The sequence below is a fragment of the Vanacampus margaritifer genome, chromosome 8 (assembly GCF_051991255.1).
Source record: "Vanacampus margaritifer isolate UIUO_Vmar chromosome 8, RoL_Vmar_1.0, whole genome shotgun sequence".
In the NCBI taxonomy this organism is placed as follows: domain Eukaryota; kingdom Metazoa; phylum Chordata; class Actinopteri; order Syngnathiformes; family Syngnathidae; genus Vanacampus; species Vanacampus margaritifer.
This window is the reverse complement of record NC_135439.1, coordinates 23,325,283-23,348,561: the sequence shown is the minus strand read 5'-3', so window position 1 is coordinate 23,348,561 and position 23,279 is coordinate 23,325,283. Positions and strand designations below refer to the sequence as shown.

General features: G+C 39.7%; 1 protein-coding gene across 1 annotated transcript; it reads left to right on the top strand.

The window, feature by feature from the left end:
* The first annotated feature begins 13,138 nt into the window (after positions 1–13,138).
* Positions 13,139–18,570, top strand: fezf2 (FEZ family zinc finger 2). Its single transcript, XM_077572254.1, has 4 exons — positions 13,139–14,375; positions 14,577–14,711; positions 14,790–14,922; positions 17,970–18,570. Exons 1-4 carry the CDS (start codon positions 13,608–13,610, stop codon positions 18,218–18,220), a joined length of 1,287 nt encoding a protein of 428 aa, XP_077428380.1. The 5' UTR covers positions 13,139–13,607; the 3' UTR covers positions 18,221–18,570.
* Positions 18,571–23,279: the final 4,709 nt, after the last annotated feature.

Below are 23,279 nucleotides of genomic sequence, written 5' to 3'. Positions count from 1 at the left end.
CTGGTTGACACCTGTATAATGAATAATGAGACGCACCTGCTTGTAGTCTAAAATTTGGGCTTTTTGAACTTTGCTCCAGAGACGTTCTGTGGAGTGTACTCATTTTTGCAAAACCCTTATTTGTGTAGAACTGAAAATGTTGTTCTCTAATTCATATTATTAACCTTACTTTCATGTTTTAAGTCAAACAGATAAATTTTGTTTGTCATCATTTTGGAAATTGTTTTAGTGTTCATTGACATATTGTTCAAAGTGTTATTTTTCAAAGGGGGTGTACTCACTTATGCTGAGCACTGTACAATAGTGGAGTAGAGAGAGCAGTATTTGCCTCAGAGATACAGCGGAGCAGACAAAATCCTCAAATTTCTACATTAGCACTTGACAATACCACTGAATAAGAAGCCTTATACTGTGTTGTGCGTGTTTGTTTCAGAATGAAACAGGGATGTTTCTGTGAGAGTTACAAAATTACGTCATTTTAAGTAAAAGTACTATATTAGGATTTATAGGTCTGCCTTTAAAATGTTCTGTCTTTTTTTGGGAAGGATTTTTTATGTACTAGTGGTATCAGTATCTGGTATCAGTATCTGTGACTACTCAACAGTTTAGTATCGGTATCCATATGAAAATGTTTTTTATTTAAAATATATGTATCTGTCTTCTCATTCGAAAGGGCCCCATGCTTACCTTGGCCCCAAATTTCTTAAATCCGCCCCTGATCAATGAAATGTGTTTATGTGTAAACAAGCAAAGAATTCCGGAATTATTTTTGTATTTATCCTCTTTGTTTTCCTCTATGCTCCGTTTATGATGTACTCATTTTGGTTGACCGTTTACATGTATTATTTATTTTTTTATTTTTTTAAACGTCTTGTTGTGGGCTGACAGTCCGTACTTGTGTGATGTATGGTGGAAGTGACATCAAAGTCGAGCAGTATTTGGCTAATGACTGCTACCTAGAGGCTTGGCATCTACATTATCTTAAAAACACACTTGGCCAATTTTGTGGCCCACAGTTAAAAAACTGAAATTACTTTGCGGCCCACTAGATGGCCTTCCCAAAGAATCACTTAGATCAGGGGTGCTCAAATTCAGCCCTCGAGAGCTCCTATCCAGCCTGTTTTGGTTTGTTTTATTAATTTTTCCCATGTTTCTCTCCACGAACGCACCTGATTCATGATCAGGATCGTTATCAGGCTTCTGCAAAGCTTGCTGATTAGCTGATTATTAGATTCAGCTGTGCTGCAGGAGGGAAACATGGAAAACAGGGCGGAAAGGGGCTCTCGAGGACCGAACTTGAGCACCCCTGACTTAGATTCATAACCACGTTAAGAATGACTGCTCTAAAGTATTTGTCACTTGAATGTATAAGCAACAGTTCAAAACAATGGGGTTCACCAATTATAAGAAATGGATATTGTTCAACATTGTTCTTGGAAAGGTTCTTAAGAAAATAAATTGATATGGGCCTCACAAAAAGTTGTTAAGCTTAGAAACATAAAAAGGTTTAATATATAAAAGGGGTATCAGGCGATTAAAATTTTTAATCGTAATTAATCACATGACTTCAATAGTTAACTCACGATTAATCAAATATTTTATATCTGTCTTAAATGTACAGTGAAATGTACAATAAATACATTTTCATACTCTTAAGATAAAAGTGGGGAATTTTTTTAAACTAATAGAAATATGGCTGCATCTTTTAGTTAGTCGTACAGTAATTTCATAATAATTCATAAAATTGAGTTAAAATTAAAAATATGTACTCTACTGTAAAAAAACGAGTGGGATATTGATTTGTGTTGTCATTTTTTCTGCCACTAGATGGCATAATTGCATTTGTAAGACTCTGGTGACAGCTCAGTCACTCTTTCCATAGTAGTTAAGAGCTATCTAATCTTTAACCTGAAGTAACTTGTGAAATTCTGCACATTTTTTAAATTCTTAAATAGAACTCAACCCCAATCTCCTCAAATATATGCATTAATATTCAATTTATTACTGCTAAATTTTAATATGGACGTGTCTGCTGCGTTGTGACTGGAATTCCCCCAGTGCAGGCTTTCCAAGTTAATAAAATTTGAGGCGTTAAAGAAGAGGTGGGCATCGAGGGCCAGAGTCCTGCAGGTTTTGCAGGTTGCCTTTCTCCAACACAGCTGATATATGATCAGCTCATCAGCAAGCTCTGCATAAGCTTGATAATGAGCCTGTTGATTGGAATCAGCTTGCGTTGGAAGTGAGAAACCTCCAAAACCTGCAGGACTACGGCCCTCGAGGACCGAGATTGCCCACCTCTGCGTTAAAGGAACATTAAATCAAAAAACTCAAAATTAACACACTAATTTTGACACCCCTAATATATAATATTTCATATTATTAATTAAAAACATCTTAAAATGTGTTAAACCTTTTCCTAAGTTTTACAAAATGCAGCACATCACATTGACCCATTTACTGTACATGGTGTATAAAATAAATCTTACACGAACTGTACAATAACAGAAAATACAATAAAAAAATATTTGTTCTTAAATCAGTATGTGTTTATGTGTTTAACATTACACCAAACTCCATCATCTGATCTAATCTGTGTATCCAGAGGTGTCAATTGAAAGCAAGCAAAATGTGTTGTGTGTTCCTGACAAAACTATAGATTATTTTTTTCTGAAATGAATTGTACAGACATTCTTGCATGATGAAAAGTAAAACAAAGACAGGAAGGGGTCCTCTCAGCTAATGTGGTGTCACATGCTTTTGACCCAGTGTGATTTTTCCATATATTTTGCCAATAAGAATAATGAACAGCGAGCATCCGACGTTCTCATCTAATCAGCAGCGAGCACGACTTTCTGCAGAATACTATTCATTTAATATCCCATGCATGAATATCCGACATGATTGGGCAATTGTGAACGAGAGATGACACCAGAGTGGATTAATGGGCCCAGAGATTTATGACAGCACAAGCTGAGCTGCTTTCCTGTTTAAATTCCAATCATGCGGAGAAATGGAAAATGGTAACGTTATCAAAATAGAAGGATCTCCAACTGACCAGCATAGGCGGCCGGACAGGCTGCTGGCATACTCTGGAGTCACGCTGTAATATGGATGTGCAAACAAGCCGTTGCGGCAAATTGACATCATCTGCCAGACAGACAAACTAATGACAACACACAAATGAAAAGAGCTCATGTGCAGAGTATCCAACTGCTAAATAAACCGCTTTGAGATTTGTTCTTTAAATATGTATTTTATTTGTAACGATTTTCACAGTGTCCTCTAAGGTAAACGGCACCCTACCAGCAGCGTCGCTCAGCCCAGGATGAGGATAAGGTTATTTTTGTAACGCTGTTTTGCGTGCCAGAAGTGTCAAAATTGACAACCATTTGAGAGGGCAGGTAGATGTCAGATCCTTTTAATAAAAGCAGCGCGCAAAGCCTCTTATGTTTCTATGCACCAAAACCTTTTATAATGGTCTTAAGGACGGAAAACAAGTCCACTGATTAATTTTAGATCTTTTCCATGAAAAGAGTAGCTTATAGTTTAAAGTAATCTCGCACAATATTCGGACAAGACAGAGGAGCAGATTGGGTCATACCTCAAGGGATGAATAACAGGACTGTTTGTCCCTTTTCATGGACCTTTACAGTAAAATCCCATATGGGGATCAACATTATGGCCGCTGTTATTATTCGATGGATGTCAAAGGTTAATCCTGCTGGCACATTTCATTGTGCGCACCTCTCCTTCTTCCACATTTACAATATTCTACTTGGGTTGTTTAAAATAACTAATTAGCTTTTTTGGTTATAGCCTAATTATATTTATATCTTTATTTATTTATTTATTTTTACTGCCACTTTCATCGAACAAAAAAATCCGCTGAATTTATTAAATGGTTTGTATGCCTGTACCCAACAACTGCCCAAAGCCTCTTGTCTTCACATGACTCACTTTAGAGCCAGAAGCTTTTGGACACAAACACACACACATGCTATGATTGATTAGGACCATACATGGAAGAAAGTGAGTTGCTGCCATTTATTCCTTCACTCATGCAGAAAACAAACCAAGCATGTCATGGTCATGAACATTCAACAAAGTGGCCCCTGGCATACATATTTCAAAAAGTACATTTATTATTCATCAGTAACTATAATAAATGGTAACCCCTGATAAAAATATGTACTTTTATTTAGCTTTGAGAATCTTTTCATTTTCTGTCCAAATAAGTTCTGCAAATACAGTGGATCAAAAATAATAAAAAAAAATGCTGTGACTACTATTACCTGGAAAAATGAGCGTTAAAATGTTGCTGTTACAGATGGTTTCAACATTTAGCAATCAGTTTCCCATGCTGTCAAGTTTTCCAAAAAGTAGTGTAAATATGAACTAAAGTGGATCTGCAGTAAAAGTTAACACTAGCCTGGCAACCCACACACAGGCGTCCATAGACAGCGATTTGGCCGAAAACAGGCCGGCCAATCAAACCCGTCTATTTGTGTGACACCATCTTTATGAGCAACGTCACTCTTCACTCTTCAAGTTTTTCCCTCAACAACGACATAAGTCATTCACTATTGTCTCTCTTTGGCTGGATGTTGAATTTTTACGTCTACACAAAAAAAAAAGACTTCAACGAGCCGCTTTTCTGATGTCACTCATTCACTCTTCGCTCATTGGTTCATTCTACTACCTGTTAGCTCATGTTTGCCCCACCTCAGAAATGCGTCTGATAGGACGGTTGACCAGACTCACTCTCCAGCAAAGTTGCGAGTGAGTCTGGATTTCCAGGCTAGGTTAACACACCCTTGTCCAAATATGAGGTGTTTGTGATACAAAAAAACAAGACCAAGAGAAATTGTTTGATGCACAACAGCTTTGGAGTTCATTTTTCCTCGCACAGAAGCGCCTGGTCGTCGTGCCTGCACCCATAAGGCCGTCAGGTGGCCACAAGTATGAGCTGGGCGTCGGTCGAAGACAGGGACCATGACGGTCCAATCCCCAATACTGGAAGTCCTCAAGTTACGACGTACTCGACCTACGACGTTTCAACGTCTAGGCCTGTGCCTCGTCCGTAGCACCTTCTTTTTTGTTAACATTCCCCACTTTCATCACCGGTTTAAAGTTGAGTTGTTGTTACCTCCAGCAACAGGCTTCCATCGAGCAGGTCGGCTTGCCGTCATGTGCGTCACTTTTCCGTGTTTAAGTTTCCAATCGCCGCTTTGTCATCCATCAGCAATAATTGTCAGTGCAGAAACACGAAATATTGGTTACGCCAACTTTTGGGTGCTGCAAATATCCCTCCATCCATCCATCCATCCATCTTCTACGGCTTATCTGGGGGTCAGGTCGCGGGGGGAGCAGCTTCAGCAGTGAAGACCAGATTTCCCTCTCCTCCGGCGGGATCCCAAAGCGTTCCCAGGCCAGCTGAGAGACATAGTCTCTCCAGCGTGTCCTGATTCCCCCCCGTGTCCTCTCACCAGTCGGACATGCCCGGAACACCTCTCCAGAGAGGCGTCCAGGAGGCATCCAAACCAGAGGCATTGCATGCCCGAGCCACCTCAGCTGGCTCCTCTCAATGCGGAGGATCAGCGGCTCGACTCTGAGTCCCTCCTGGATGACTGGGAGCTTCACACCCTATCTCTAAGGGAGAGTCCAGACACCCTGCGGAGGTAACTCATTTCGGCTGCTTTTATCCGGGAAGTGGTTGGGATGAAATCAGCACCTCCAAATCTGAGACCGTGGTCCTCAGTTGTAAAAGGGTGGAGTGCCATCTGTGGGTCAGGGATGAGATACTGCCCCAAGTGGAGGAGTTCAAGTATCTTGGGGTTTTGTTCACTAACACAGGTGACAGGCAGACCAGTGCAGTGTCTGCTACTGTGCTGTGATGCAGACTCTGTATAGGTGAGTTGTGGTGAAGAAGGAGCTAAGCTGAAAGCTGAAGCTTTCAATTTACCGGTCAATCTATGTTCCTATCCTCACCTGTGACCATGAACTGTGGGTCTTTACCGAAAGCACAAGACCCCAGATACAAGCGGCCAAAATTAGCTTCCACAGGGCTCTTAAAATAGGGTGAGAAGCTCGACTATCCGAAAAAGGCTCCTGGAGACGAGCCAGATGAAGTGGCTCGGGCATCTGGACCATATGAAAACCAATACCATGTAAACAAAGTTGTGGGGCACTGCCCCCTATGCCCATGGGGCAATGGTTTCTTCTATGAGATGTGCTAATATCTGAAAGTAGTATCAAATGTAGTAGGACTAGTATGTTGAAAGAGTAAAATTTATTCTACTCACACATTCTGCTCTCATTTATTCAGGTTTAACGTCAGTGAAAGTTGTCACCATGGGTGCAACGTATGAGGACAACTGTCTGTGATTTCCTGTGATGAGATGTGTGGGCCACAGTTTGGTACATTATCAGCTTGATATTTAATCATCAGTATTCAACAGCCGTTGGGAAAAAGACAGCCATTTGAATTTACTTCATTAGAACATGTACATTCTTTCTCTTATTGTCATCGAAAATTCCTCTCGCTGGGATATGTGCTGTCTCACCCTTGAAACATAAAGCGGTACAGATAATGTATGTATGGATGGATGCCATTAGGAAGGGTTTGAAAAGATATTCAACAGTTTTGGGATCACTGTTTGTGGTATATTCTCTCTGTTAGCATAAAGAAAAGGGCAATATGGCAGTGGTGAGTCCTGCTATGAGTTACAGTGGTACTGAAGAGAGCAGAGGAGACAGAGCTGAAGCTGGTAGATATGAAGTTGTTGAGTTCATTTTAGAGGTGGCCAGTTTGGATAGGAATATAAATGATCTCATCAGAGGGACAGCGAATGCTAGATGTTTAGTGGATAAAGTCAGAAAAAACAAACTTTGATAATTTGGACACTTTCAAAGGGGGATATACAGTAGTGGGTACAATAATAGGGTGATGAGGATAGACCTAAGGAGATCTAAGAAGAGGGTGACCTAAGAGACATGCAGTTAATGTTAGGGAGAGAAGGATGATAAACGAGACCTTCATACAGTATTTGAGCAGTGTGATTTAAAGGGACGGTGTGTAGGATTTAACGCCATATGTGGTGGTGAATTAATCATTCATACTTGTATATTAATTCCAATATTATGCAAAAAAAAATTGTTCGTTCACATCAACGTACATCTTTTTTGCATATAATCATAGATCTAGTAATCGCTAATTATATTACAGTACATAGGTCACAAGGCGCCTTACAGGAGGCTGACATGTTTCCTAATCATCTTTCAGCTACGGATACCCAAAGGAGAATAACTTGGCGAATGTAGCGGTGGTGCTTACCTTCCACAACTGGGGCTGGCATCAATGCTGAGTCCTGTGATTCGGGCCCTGCTTGACTCCCTCTGCTTTGACGCTTTTGCTAGCTTCTCCTGCTAACCGCCCTTGTTAGCCGCTCCAGCTAGTTCTAACTATAGTCACTCTTGCTCTCTACTGATCACCGGGGTGCTCGCTAGATCGCTCACTCCAAATAATAATTGGTAGTACTGTAATTGGTGGTAAGCTTTCGAAATATGGTCTCTCTCAGGCACCATATCGCATGTGCATTAAAATTGTTGCATTTGCTTAGTTAACCACTTGATGGCTCTAAATCTTACTCACCTCTTCTTTAAAGGGGAAGTCATCCTTAAACATTTTTTGACAATGATCTGTTATATATGACTTCACTAGTCTAAATGGGACATTGTGATTAATATTACATGTGTGGAACATAAGTTATGCAGCGAAATCCAGCCGTATTTATCCATCTCACGGGGCGGCCATTTTGCCACTTCTTGTCAACTGAAGATGACATCAATGTTGCTCAGGGCTCTAGATGCAGTGGCAGTTTTTGCTATGGTTAACCTGGGCGACCAAGGGCGCAGTGGCACACAGGCGCCCAAAAAAATCTAAACAACACTCGCTAGTTTACTTGCTAGACTACCGCACATTTCCATGTCGAGGTGGTTGAGTGAGTGCTGGGGCGCCCTCAACGTCACGTCAACTTGCTGATGAGGCTCAAATCAGAAAGCAAGGGAGAGGGGGAGTGGGCGATGGGTCAATTTGCGACTGAGACTCGAGGCAGGCAAGGGGGAGGGGAGCTTATGTACGCTGATGTACGCGGCCGAATGACCGCCCATGTCATATTTATGTAGCAACCTAAGTGACGCAAAGCAACGTATTGTAATGGGAGCCACCAAACGTCAAACCTTGATCCAGGCTGACAGTTGACATCGCTGGAATTCCTGTGAGTCCTCACACGTCACAACGTCTGCGAGTGAACAACTTTTATTTGAATCAGTCAAGCCACACACACACACACACACACGCACACACACACGCACACACACACACACACACACACACACACACACAGTAATGCAGTTAAACGAGACAGTTGAGGATAAACAGACCCACAAACGCATGCAGGCACACAAAAACAACAACAACTTATGTTTCAGAATTTTTTTTTTTTATCACACTGGAGTACAATGTGACTTCAATTCAGTTTTTTTATTGCCAAGCTTTTGAATGTTGATTACTGTCACCAAGTTCTAATAAACAATGCTCTTTACACATGATCCTTTTAGATTTAGATTTTGCTTAATTTTCACTGAACCCATGTAATATTGTTCTTGTATCAGTCTTGCAGTAGAGGCAAGTTAAATGAAATAACACTCAATAAAATTAACTAATATCATGAGTAGTAAAGTATGCAAGTAAATAAAATTAATGTTAATACATTAATAACAAGTAGGGAAGTCCATTCATCCACTGAAACAAAGTCAAAGACCAAAGAATAGAGATGTCTGACAAAAACCACAAGATATTAATTTTTTTCCATATCGTACAGCCTTAAATCCAACCAGCGAAGGATGGCAACTGCTCGCCACTCGCAAATAAAAGGGGCTGGGTCACATTGTCATTCCTTCGGACACAGTTGTCTACAGAAATGAAGTTTTTTGTTTGTCTTTTAGATTAGATTTAGATTTTAAGTGACAGAAAATATTTCTGAGCTTTTTTGCAGTTGTTACAACACCACTGTTCATCTTGAAGAACATTAGATTTAGGTTGAAGAAATGTGTCCCCCCCCCAAAAAAAATAATAATGCCACCGCTGTAATTTATTTCTGCAACCGGGGCCAATGTATCGATTGTTGCTTTGGTGGCAGGTTTTGGTGGCAAGTCCATTTTCGGTGGGGCCGGGTGGGGTGGGAATGAGGACAGGGACGGGAGGTACCAAGGGAATATTTTGTCCAGGCCGCAAATCTAGCCAGAACCGCCTGTCTGGCTGCACCAATCAGAGCTTACCTGTTTTCTGAAGCTGAGCAGTGAATGCTTGTTACCTGAGCCCTGAGTAACTGTGATGTCATTTTCACTCAACAGCAAGTGGCAAAATGGCCGACTTCTGATCTTGATCAAAACTGCTGGATTTAGCTGTTTATCTCATATTCCACTAACACAGTATTAACCAGAATACCGTATTTAGATTAGTGGGGCTGCATAGAACATATTGTCAAGCAGACGCGTATTTAACCCATTTTTGAGGGTGCTTCAGCAAAATAAACAATAGCACCCCCAAAATGTTAGAGTACATATGTATATATGTTTATTATTATTAATATTATTTTACTGTGTTCTTTTAAACAAGCTAGAAACTTATAGCTATAATAAATATAAACCATATAGTTTAAAAGTAATATTTAAACAACTAAAATACAGTACCCCCCCTTACAAGCAAGAGCAGACGAGCGGAGCATGTTGTCCTTCTCAAGTCATTCACGGGGTATGTCTGTCTGGTCGAGTGAAATTAAGTGTTCCTTACTTACATAAGGATATGTTAAAAGTTTTTTACCTTCTACCACTCAACACCAACACATTATTTTCATTACCAGTCTGCTTTTTTGCTCCTCCGTCAGGTTTCTACACTGTAACACATTTCTGTAAAATCTACAGTAAAAAAATACAGTATTTTCTTGTTTTTTATTTTATTTTACAGTATTTAACTGTATACAGCAATGCATTATGGGTAAAACAAAGTGCATTGTGGGTAAAAACAAAGTACAGTAATTTGCTGTATAATTAGCGGTAAAATACTGTATATTTTACAGCAACTATGTTTTGGCATGTATTTGTGAATTACAGGTAAATACTGTAAAGATTGTTGGATTTTGGAAGGTACCTCTATAGGAAAGCGTGGTGACTGATTGGTTAGCACATCCGCCTCCCAGTGCAGAGGGCGTGAGATCGAGTCCAGGCTTCAGCCTTCCTGGGTCAGGTTTGCATGGTCTCCCTGTACCTGTGTGGGCTTTCTCTGGGTGCTCCGGTCTCCTACCACATTCCAAAGACATGTGTGGCAGGTTAATTGAACACTCTAAATTGTCCATAGGTGTGGTTGTGAGTGTGGGTTGTTGTTTGTCTCTGTGTACCCTGCAATTGGCTGGCAGCCCGTTCATAGTGTACCCCGCCTACTGCCCAAAGCCAGCTTGGATAGGCTCCAGTGACCCTTTTGTGGAATAAGCAGTTAGGAAAATGGATGAATTGATTTTACAACGACATACTGTATTGTGTATTTACAGGAATTTACTGGCAACTTTAGTTGCCAGTAAGTTCATGTAAATTATGTAGAATACAAGAAACGGTTGTAAACTAGATTACAGTGAATTGCTGTAAAAGTAAATACAGTAAGTAACTGTAATTTATATACATTAAATATTTGAATAAATAAATACAGTAATGTACTGGATTGTAAAGATGTAAAAAGGCAGAGAGAAACTAGTGATAAAGTCAATTTGTTTTTTATATGTCTGCACTTCACCCATACGCAGACTTGTACATGCAATATTATTATTTTGCAGATTCAAGCGCATTTCTTTTTTGATGTGAATGTTATGTATGTTTTTTATAAAATATACAGAAAAGCAATATATAGTCACAAATAAAAAACTTCCCTTTTAAAACCATCAGTTTTTCAGTCATTTTTGCAATCAGCTTAGGTTAAGTCAAGTCATCTTTATTTATATAGCGCTTTCAAACAGCCTTAGCTGTCACAAAATGCTTTACAAAGTCACATATTGCAGTTGAATTGCTTATTTACGTTTTATTTACTTAATGTTATTGTAAAGCACACAACAAGTAACCAAATAAATTGCTTAGGTTGTCTATGCAAAATCTGTGTACTTAATAACACGTCATAAATAGTGATAATAGATTATTATTATGCTAGGCAAATTGCATGGTCTCTGCATGCCTGCAGGCAAAAATCGTGGGTCCCCTTAAATCAATGCTTGAGCTAATTGCTGTTTGAGTTGAATAGAGGGGCCAGAGTTAAAGCAATAGGATCAATGTTTATTGTGTGGATGGATTGCCAGTTGTGCCTGAATACACTTAAATTGAAGTATTTTTGCTGCATTTACATATGAGAAGCACACAGACAACAGGCACTAATTCTTCCATGCTGAGATGCAGGTGTAGAACAAAACAGAGTCAGGATGTATTATAAGAATATTAACAGGAATACAAACAGTGTTGGAGGACAGCAACATGCTAGGTTAAGTAAGTCTAGAGAACCGGGGTTGAATCGTCACCTTCGCCCATGTTGGAAAATTGAAGATTTTGTGGTCAAAGTAAGTGAGAATGTGTGTGTGGGAAGGGGGGGGGGGGCTCCAAGTGACTTATCACCACAGTCATCCTTTCTCGGTCGAGCTTCTTTCTGGGAGCGCCTGCATGTGCTCAAATGGCCTGCATGTGAACACATGAATTGCACTCGGCCCTTGTAGCTCTTTGTTAGCACAACACAGCACTGTGGATTCCAGCAAACTTTGTGTATGCCTCTTTAAAGGAATTAAGGCATCCCTTTGGATTCTCCTTGCATACTTCTGGACAAGCGACGTCTTTTCTTTTCTGCTTGCCGCGCTTTAATCCATCCCTCCATTTTTGGAAAAAGAGAACACAAAACTATGTTCACGCAGCGTCTTAGCAGCGAAAAACTAAAGAACTTTGCGGGCTTTTTCTTCTGTCCCTTTCCCTCCCTCTCTGGAAACGGCCTCTTTTGAATAGGGAACTTGCTTTAATGGGATCCAAAGGGGGTTCCTGCTCTTGAACAGGTGGACATATTGAAAGGGCGCGTTCGGATTCTTGTAATCCATACAAACAGTGCACTGTAATATATATATATTTTTTTAAAAACACAACTAATATATAACTGAATTTTACTTTTATTTTATTTTTTAAATTCTGTTTTTTAAAAATATTTAATTTGCAAAAATGAACTGATTTTATAGCCTAACATGAAGTCACCCCCCCCCCCCCCCATATTATTGTTCTTTTACAACAACATCAAAAACCTCAAACATTAGAAATACATATATTGATTGTAAATTACGTTCACAAATGTATCGTAATTTCACAAATATTTGTCTGTTATTTAATGGAATAAAATTAAATAAAAAATAATTAACTAATTCTTATTATCATTATTACTATTATTATTAATTTAATTAAAATTATGGGGAATAATTTTGTTTTTACGAGAAAATAATTTTCTGTTATTTTACAGTATTTTTTCTGGCGCCCAGTCGCTGGAAAATTACCGGGTTTTTATTTATTTATATTATTATTTTTTACAGTGTGAACAAGTACACTCTGTAAAAAGAGAATTGTTGTACCAATTTAAGATTAAACAGAGAATTGTTGACCAATTTAATTATGTTAATCCATAGTAAATATGCTATATTAAGTTTATTAAACTCATAATTAATTAAAATTATTAAATTCACTTTGGATTAATTTAATATGCATTCACTTTGGATTAATTTTTATTCAACCCTGTGTTACGACTTGAAGTAATTTTATTATGTTGGTCAGCAATTCTCTGTTTAATCTTTAATTGGTTCAACAATTATTTTTTTAGAATGTAAGGGAGGATATGTGTTAAACAAATTGGAACAGGCACGTTTCCTTGCTATTAGAATATTTAAATGAGCTCATAAGTATTTTGTCAAAAGCATAAATGTGTAGATATTTGAAGGCGGGCCGATCAAAGTGGGCGTCTCACACTCACACATTTAAGAGTTGGGGTGCACGCTGATGTCACAAGACACCGAGACATTAATCCACTTGGGCGGTGCTCATGCCAACATGACACAGAGAGCATTTGCCTCTTTTTTCACACCCATCTGACCATTAAAGAGGCTAACTCAGATCCAAATTCATTCAGTCTCCAGGAGCTACGATTGCAACCTTTTTCTTGTTCTTTTTTTCTTTTTTTTTGTGTGCTGTTCTCAACTCGTCTTCCTCGTCGCCCTAACGAGTGTCCTGGTAATTTTGTGTGCACTAGTTAATGAGCATTAATCCATCACCCCTGGATGCCATTGTTGCAGCGGGGTTCCCATTTGAATGCAAATGTGTACGAGGGTGGCAGCAAGGTGCTTATTAAACTGATGTGTCCTCCTGTCTTTCCTGCTGGAAGCACAAGAGATTGAAACGACAATTGCAAGGAGCAAGTCGGATGTCCCGGCAGTTGCTGGCGTAAAAGTTGCGCTCCGCTTCAAAGAGGAAGAAAACTTCCACATCAGCAAATGTCAAGCGCTGGATCCCTGGAGACAGTGATGTCCTGTGGTAGGACCGGACCTTCCGCGGCTCCCAAGACGCTCGCCTTCTCCATAGACCGAATCATGTCCAAGAGCTCGGAGCCCAAAGGGAGCGCAGAGGAGCGGGCAGAGGGTAATAAGAAAGTGCTCGGGCTCTGCTCCCCGATCCCCTGCATGATTCCGCTGCAGCCTTTCGGCTACGACCTCCAGGCCAAGGCCCTGATGAACTACTCGGAGCTTTGGAGGGCGAGTCTCAGGGGAGGTTTTTGCGGCTCCGCGAGTGCGCCGTGCAAGGGGAACTGCGGCATGTGCGCCAAGATAGACTCGGGTTTGAAGCAGCCTGTGTTGACGACGGGAAGCAGGGTAGTGAAACCTCAGGTGATCCACCAGGCTGTCGCGATGCCAAGTGGCGGCTCCCTCTATTATCTCAACTACCTGGACTCTGCCTATCCCCAATCGGACTTTCTGGCCGGACACTGGCTCAGCAGCCCTCAGGCTCAGGCCTCCATCTCCGCTCATCACAGAATTTTGCTCCTGGAAAATGCCAAACTGACCGGCAGCGCGGGCACGGACAAGATTCCCACACATCAGTACCCTCACAAGGAGCATCTTCCGGGGCAGCTGGACCAGATCGTCAAGGAAAACCACGGTGTGCATGGGACCGAAAAGAATGGCTTCAAGACTCATAAACTCAGCAGCAGTAGCGGCACTGGAGACGGAAAACCCAAAAATTTCACGTGTGAAGTGTGTGGAAAGGTAACAGAAAAGCTCCTTTTTAAAAAATAAGAAAATAAACAAACATATTATACAACGAAATACAGAAATTTAGTTGGAAGCAAATTGTAAATAATAATAATAATAATAATGATGATTTTAAAACAAAATCTATTTGTGGGAAGGACCGGTCCCAAAAATATAGCCTATTTATAGAAAATGCTCATTTGCCCAATTCCGCAGGTTTTCAATGCTCACTATAATCTGACCAGACACATGCCGGTGCACACGGGGGCCCGTCCCTTCGTCTGTAAAGTGTGCGGGAAAGGCTTCCGACAGGCCAGCACGTTGTGCAGGCACAAGATTATTCACACACAGGTGAGAAGAGTCGCTCTCATACACACATGTGTTCATTTCATGCCAAGTTGTTCATCTTTACTGTCCTAACCGTTAAAGGAAAAACCACATAAATGTAACCAGTGTGGAAAAGCGTTCAACAGAAGCTCCACGCTGAACACACACGTTCGGATCCACGCCGGGTACAAACCTTTCGTGTGTGAGTTCTGCGGAAAAGGATTCCACCAAAAAGGTAAAGAAACGCTGATTTCAGAAACAGACAATTTCACCGAGGCTTAATATATACATATATATATATTGGGTCGTCCCCTTCATGTTTTTATTTATTTATTTATTTTACTTGTGTTTTTAAATTATTTTGTTATTTTATGTGAATCATAAAGAAATATCTCGCAGCATGATTTCAGAAATACAGTAACAGATAATTGCAAATGTTATATCGAAATATTAACTTATTTTTTTGTCTGTTGACCTGGAGCATCTCCTGGTTTGAGTTCGTGAAATTACTGCAAAAGAAAATCGCTGCGAATTAATTTCATTACCCCCTTAAACATGTAAACGCCCATGTAAATTATTTATTTTAATACATTTATTAGTGTCATTATGATTAGTATAGTAGTGTTATTATTACGACTGAACTACTGAAATCTCTCACGTGATGAATAAAATAGTATATCAATCTAGTAGTAGTAGTAGTAGTACTGCATTCCCACATATGTTGTTTCTAATCTTTATTATTATTATTATTATTATATCAGGCCATTTTATTCTCTACACTTTTTTTGCCGTGTAACAACTCCCATATAATTTGATTGATGATTTACACCGTTCAAATTTCAATTTACTGCTTCAAAAATTCACGCCTCCCAGGTATCGTCTGATTCCACATTACTTACAGTGGTTGCACAATCTAACGTTAAATATCAACTTTTCCCCATTCATTTATAATGGGACAACCATTTAATTTTTTTAAAGTCGCACTTTCGACGCACACTTTCATATATACAATTTGTCATCATTGCCAGCTCTCTGATACAGCTCAGTGGCGCAGTTCAGCATTTTTAGGATTTTCACGCAAATTGCACTTTGTCTAGTTATTATTATTCATTTTCAGTGTACGTATTGAAAAGACGAATAGTTGCAGGTCCCACAGACGAGCGCGAAAGCATCAGTGAAAAGAGGACATGTCACTTTCCACTGACTAATTCCCCCTTCAAGATGGCAGCATTTGCTCTGGGTCAAATGCGAGACCCCAGCAAAGTTGGGTTTGGGAATCTACGTTATCTTCCCCTTTGTCACCACGCTTGATTTGGACAAAGTTTGACAACTTCTTGACTTCAACACACAAATCCCAGATTAATGAAGTCTGGTCAGTGCAGGCGAACCAGAGCGGCTCGATAACTTCACAATGAACTGCTGACCTTGGTGGGGGAAACAGAAAACGGGGCCTCTTTTATGCTTTTGGAAGCTCTACTTGTCACTTTCCCTCTGATGTCGCCATCATGGTCCGAAAGCAATTTACCTTTTATAATTATTACAAGGAGAACTACGTTTTTATTCAATAGTTTGACGTTTTGTTGAATTAAATGCAACAATTGCAATTTAGGCTAAATTCTGAATTGTTTATTCAGAGCTGATCTGTTCAGAGCTGTATAAAATATTTTTAAGTGAATGTTGCGACGTGCCTTGACACACGCGCACATATAGCCTACTATTTTTTAATCAGATTAATCATATTTTAGAATTTTGTTTAATCACGATTAAGCACTTTATTAGAAAGGCTTTTTTATCAACATTTTTGCCTGTCAAATTTGAAGGGGACCTATTGTATGTTATTTTTTTCAACAATTATAATGTTATGAGGATGTCTTCAACATTTTTTGATCCACTGCACACTCTCATCTTCCTCTTTTTCTAACCAGTTAATTACTTGCATAATTTAAAATGGCAAAAAAAGTAGTTTGACATGAACATTGTGAATCTCATATGCAAACATTTACTAAATACTTTACTTTAATGCCTATGGTTATGTTCAGGGCTGGACTGGCACACACACAAAAAACCACCCAGGCCGACTTTGTCCTAACAAGTTTTTGCCACTTTGTTGATGATGTTTCATTTTGCAATTTATAACCAGTTCAGGGTGTACCCCGCCTTCTGCCCGAAGCCTGCTGGGATAGGCTCCAGCACCCCCCGCAAGCCTTGTGAGGACTAAGCGGTTAAGAAAATGGATGGATGGATATTCAAAATGGATTAATGGACCGGCCTCTTTAAATTGTGGGCCAGTCTTTTGGGGTAAAATGCAGGAATGTAATCATTAAAAAGCACTAGATCAGCTCCAAAAGAGGTCGGCCCACCAGGCATCTACCCAGTGTGCCAGATGGCCAGTCCAGCCCTGGTTATGTTTATTGCTCAAACACAACCTGTGCTACCTTTAACGTAACCATCCGCTGCCCAAATTAATAATTCGATTAATCTGCGTTAATACATGATTAATGAGATAGTTTTTTATGATTAATCAAATAATTAACGCTTTAACTTTGACAGCACCAGTAATAGACTTTTATGATTAATCAAAGAGTTAACACTTTAACTTTGACAGCACCAGTAATAGAATGTCCAGTAACATGGACCTAATTAATAATAATAATGCATCAGATTTATATAGCACTTTTCTCGACACTCAAATACACTTCACAATGGAATGGATACATTATTCATGCACTCACACATTCACACTATGGTGTCAGTAAGCTACTTAAGTAGCCCTGGGGCAGGCTGAAGGAAGCGTGGCTACCAATGTGCGCCTACAGCCCCCCCAACCACCACCAAACATTCACACGTTACATACAATAGTGTGAGTAGCACTGGAGGCAATATGTGTTGCCCAAGGACACGACACATAACTTGGGGAGAGCGGGGATCGAAAAGCCAACCCTCTGGTTATTAAACACCCTTCTCTACACCGTGAGCCACGGCCGCCAATTGAAAGCAAACTCATTCATTCTTATGTTTTGACAAACCATGTGCATGCATGTGCTATTGTGAAACGTTTTCACGTCTGTAAACATTAGAACAGTTTCTGGCTTGGGTTTCTTCTTTCCTTTTTCTTTTTTTGCATACATTGTTACAGAAAACAAAATAAAAAAATATCCAGATGGGAAATTATTATCGTTAAAAATATTTCCTCAATATGCTCAAATGGCCCTTCTAGCAATCCACTGCAGTCTATAATATTTGCAGGAAATGTAATATTGGCTCTTGTGTGTCCCTTCCTAGGTAACTACAAGAACCACAAATTGACTCACAGCGGAGAGAAGCAGTACAAGTGCTCCATCTGCAACAAGGCCTTCCATCAGGTCTACAACTTGACCTTCCACATGCACACGCACAACGACAAGAAGCCCTTCACCTGCGCCACCTGTGGAAAGGGCTTCTGCCGCAACTTTGACCTGAAGAAACACATCAGGAAACTGCATGACAGCTTCTCTTCTGCCACCGATAGAGAGCCCAGAGAGCTCCAGAGCTGAATCAGCCTCTTCTATCTCCATATGTGATCCATCCAGACTATGAGAGGCCTCAAACAGACTGCCTTATGCTCTACATTTGTCACCAAGATTAACAGTTATGAATGGTCAGAAAGAAGGTGGACACAGTCCAGAGTTAAACTCAATTCTCCTTCAAACCCCTGTCATACTAATTATAAGAATTTCTTTTATGTCAAGATTGAGTTTGATGACTGTTATCTTACAGAGGAATTGTACATAAAGGGAAATGCTATTTAAAATATGAATAATTTGAGGCGCACATCTTTATGTTGTACATTTCGCTGAATTTGTAATGTTAATACATAAGTTATAACTTATTATATAATGAATGTTTGAGCCACATGGTTTTCATCATTGAAATGTTTGAAAATAAAACTGGAAAAACAAAGTCTTATTTTGATGCGTTTAGTGTGCGAATGTGCATTGAGAATCATTGGGGACAAAACCAGCTTTAAAGTAAAATTTAAAATCTAGAAAAAAAATACTTCGCTTCTTTCTTTTTTTAATGATAGCGTAAATTTCCAAAGAATAAACTATTGTGGTAATTAAAATGAGTGTAATAGTCAAGTGCTCTTCAAAATCACATAGACACAAGATCAGTCCCACTGTGTGCTCTGTGGCCACTTTGCCTCAACATTTATTGACAGGCACGATCTCACTAATACCACATTTACACTTGACTCTGGCGTAATGTCGTAAATGATCAAAAATAACATGAACCCTTGAAAACGAATGACATTAAGCAGCTAAACGGCCTCTGGAGGCTTGATGGCGGAGAGTGAATGCATGTGGCGGGCTTGGCTTCAGAACATCATCACAACTGGAGATAATGGAGCACTCAGGCGCAGCTCTTCATCTGGACCTCTGCATTAATAGAGCGCAAGTTATTCTCCGCACGGCTCCAAGAACAATATTATCCCTGCACACATTCTGTTGAGAGGTAGATTCGTGCTCCCAAATGGAGATCTTTCTATTAACAGCCAATTAGTGCTCAGGCGGCCTGAACATGGCCTGTAGAGTCCTGACTGAATACTCACTTATAATGTGACAGGGAGAGACTCTGCTCACCACCTGTCAAACCATTTTTAAATGAGATGTTTCAGCCCCCCCCCCCCCCCCCCCCCCATTTGTTTGAAAGTGAAATTCACCACAATTCCCTACAATGAAAAGCAAAATATGTTGTAACATGCAGCTGTTAGTTACGAAGGGGTATTAGGGTCACGTATACAAATATCTTTTATATTTATTCCGACAAAAAAACTCGCAAATGTGCTACTCTATAAAATGGCGAATTTTGAGACTTTATATAGTGGTAAATTTGAGAGAGAAACCCCCCTCTGAAACTTACTATATACACGTAACTATAGTCTAACGTAAGGATTCGTTGGTGGTTAATGCAACACTGTTTATAAAATGAAAAGGCAGGATGGAGACGGATTTATTCTTAATTTCAATTTTTGTTTGTTTGTTTGTTCTCTTAATTCTAACTTTACTCGTTATACAGGCAGCTAGACCAACAACACTTTCTGATCCCCTATCAGCTGACTAACACTAACCAATCAGAAGTTATCATACTTTAGGTATATGCAAGTGTATGACGGAGATCAGCAGATTCGACACATCAATTTAGCTACTTGTACAATTTTTTTATGAATGTGTAAATAATAGGCCCAATTCTGGAAACATAAATGTACAAGTAAATATGCATTTTAATAAATTAACTTTAATGCTAATCCTCAGGGTATGGACCAAATCATTCGTTGCTACGCTGGCAGTACTCAACGCTTCAAAGTGGGAATGCTTAACAAGAATCTCTGATAAATCAATTACTATCTCCTTATTTATTTTCTCGCAAATCTGTTGCTTTATAAACTAGCAAATTTGCGATTTTTTTCTAGCAATTTGCCACTTTATACAGACATAAATTTGCCACATGTTTATGCTTGGCCCTAATACGTTGTAGTTTGTGTATTTTATTATGATATTATTTATTTTTGTAACTAAGATGCGTTGCGCTGCAATCGACAGCAATGCTATTTGAAAGGCAGAGCGTTCACTTCACACTTGCACACACATTATGGCTGCCGGACACGGACAACATGGGAGCAGTAAACAACCTGAAGGCTACCAGGTTGGTCTTTTTTTCCTCCTGCACGTCCCCCCTCCCGCACCTCTTCAACATCTGAGCAACTGCATCAGCATCCACAAACACGTTAATTGACGAACCAGGCCTTTAATTACTGCGCGCCCAAGCGGAGGAGATTAAGCGCGTTGGAGAGGCACCGCGCGTTAATCAGCTGTCAACAACATGAGGACATCTTTCTTTGGCTCCCCGCGCCACTGCGGGATCACCGGGGATTGAGGCAATTTACGAGCCACAATGGAACCCGTTTGAGCAGGAAGAGAAAAAAAGAGAGAGGCGGACTTTTTTTGTTTGGCCGATTGAATTGATTGTAAATGGGAGATTAGCGGGGAAGCTTCAGCGGCAGCCTGTAAGTGCCTGATTTGAGGAGGGGGGAGAGAAAGCGACCAATTAAGTCTACCAAATGTTAACTTACATCAGTTTCTCCTCAGTTTAGCCCACATGAAATTCCAATTAAAGTGTCCCGCGCTCTAAGCCTTCATTCATTTGGTATCGGTGGAGGCGGTGACACTTATTTATGCTGCTACACATCAGAAAAAACAAAAAACTTCCCACCACATTTGGCCATTTGGATAGCAATTTAAGATTATTATTATTATTATTATTAGTATTATTAATATCCATCCATCCATCCATCCATTTTCTTGACCGCTTTTCCTCACAAGGGTCGCGGGGGTGCTGGAGCCTATCCCAGCTGGCTTCGGGCAGTAGGCAGGGTACACCCTGAACTGGTTGCCAGCCAATCACAGGGCACACAGAGACAAACAACCATACTCACAATCACACCTATGGACAATTTGGAGTGTTCAATTAATCTGCCATGCATGTCTTTGGAATGTGGGAGGAAACCGGAGTACCCGGTGAAAACCCACGCAAGCACGGGGAGAACATGCAAACTCCACCCAGGAAGGCCGAAGCCCGACTCGATCTCACGTCCTCAGCACTGGGAGGCGGACGTGCTAACCAGTCAGCCACCGTGGTGCCTGTATTATTAATAATAATAATAATATTATTAATGTTGTTGTTGTTGTTGCTATTATTAAAAAGGCTCTTTGGTAACAAATCAATATGCAGTTGGTGATCATTGTATTGTAATTGCAGGACAGCTGTCAGCCTGTTGATATATAATTAATTCTTCATTTGTGGGATGATACAACATCCACATAACACGCGATTTAGACATGAAGTCTGTTTAGTACGTCCATTTTGAATAGATCATTTGTACTTGAAGATATTGTATTTTATCTAGAACTTGATGATGTCCATGTTTCATTCTCTATCCTACAAGTGTCAGAAAATAATCATTTGTTCTTTTCTTTTTTCCATTTCAAACTATTGAGCAGGATAATTTAAATTGATTTAAACTGTTCTTCTGTTCACAAGGCCATACTTATTTTATTTGATCTTATACTGTAAATGCTATTTTGAAAATAAAATCTTTCTCCAACATATGAGCTGGACCTGCAAAAAAAAGACCTCTCTCCGGCATGCAACCTCTCATTAGGCATGGCCCTGCAGCACAATGAGCCTTCAAGCTTTATTGTAAGTATTGAGGTCTTACTAAACTCCTTGCCTTCATTGCTGCTTTGTTCAAACAAGTCACATTGGATTCTCAAATGTTGAGAGAATACATTTAAATGTATGAAGGTGGAGATTTTTTCCTGCTGTGTGTGCTAAAGAAAAATAAAGTTGCTAACATTCAAATGGACCAACATAATGAATGTGGGATGTGATGCATGGCAATGAGGCACTCAAGAAGCGACCAGACCAACAGATTAAACAGAACCGAGAGCTCGTCATTCACCAGCACCTCATTTAGATTCTTTTTCAAAGTCAACCCAAAATCTTTCTCAACCTAAAGCTCATCAGAATGTCTTGAAGACTGCGGTGAGCATTTTGTTGGTGGGATGCTCCCTTGGCATGTCAAGGGTGCCGTGAGCCTGGAGAAGGGTGTTGCTATAAGCGCTGGGTTGCTGGGAACAGAGTTGGAAGAGAGATCCCATCCTTCATCCGATGTCAGAGTTCACTGTTTGACCTTCCGCAGATTCCGTGTCTTTCCTCACCACTTGTCTACAGCATAACATGCATATAGCTTGAGGGTGAACCGCTGTAAATTGGAAACAAAGAATGATGCAGGTCTGCTGCAACGTTGCTTTGAAGACTGTTTGACCCACCTTCAGCCAATTGCCTCATTGATGATTACACTTGTATTTGTTTTTAAGATTCTGCTGACTTGCTGTGAGATGCAACGGAAATATTGATAGAATTTCAATTACAACATTCCAGCAAAAATTTGGATTGTTCAGCCTTGCAAAGCAGTACATTGAACACTTAGCTTGGCTAAAATGTAACAAAAGGCCTAGTTGCAAAGAGTTAAAATTCAACACATGTAAGTAGTGTGTGAATATGTGTATGGGCATCAACTCCAGCAAAAAAATAAATTTACTAAACTTCTGAAAATATACATTATTTACATGTATGACGAGGGAACAGTTGAAGGTAATTACTGTACGTTGTGCTTTGGTTTTGGAACTTTTGTACTTTGTGGAACTTTTACTTGGCAATGACTATTGATTTTGAGCGATATAATTCAAAATGCTTTTGGCAATTTTCAAACGTTGCAAATCTAATCCCGACAAAATACATAATTTTTGCATTCTTTATTTAGATTACATTCAATGGTGGCCTGTTACTTGAAAATAAAAGCCATTCAAAATATTGACAAATAAATATTCGAGGTTGAAAACAAGGATACGATAGATGTTGTTAAACCATAAAGAACAACTGTGATCATGTGTATACTAATAATGTTTTTATTCTATTACCTGTATTCACAACAGTTCATTCGGAAATGTAGATCATTGTCTTGCTTAATTACACAGCATTCAATTCTTGATT

Excerpts from the sequence above, each read along its gene's own strand:
- fezf2 (XM_077572254.1), top strand. The coding sequence starts at position 13,608 with ATGTCAAGCGCTGGATCCCTGGAGACAGTGATGTCCTGTGGTAGGACC. Across the intron at positions 14,376-14,576 it reads CGTGTGAAGTGTGTGGAAAG|GTTTTCAATGCTCACTATAA; the intron begins GTAACAGAAAAG and ends CCAATTCCGCAG. Across the intron at positions 14,923-17,969 it reads AAAAGGATTCCACCAAAAAG|GTAACTACAAGAACCACAAA; the intron begins GTAAAGAAACGC and ends GTCCCTTCCTAG.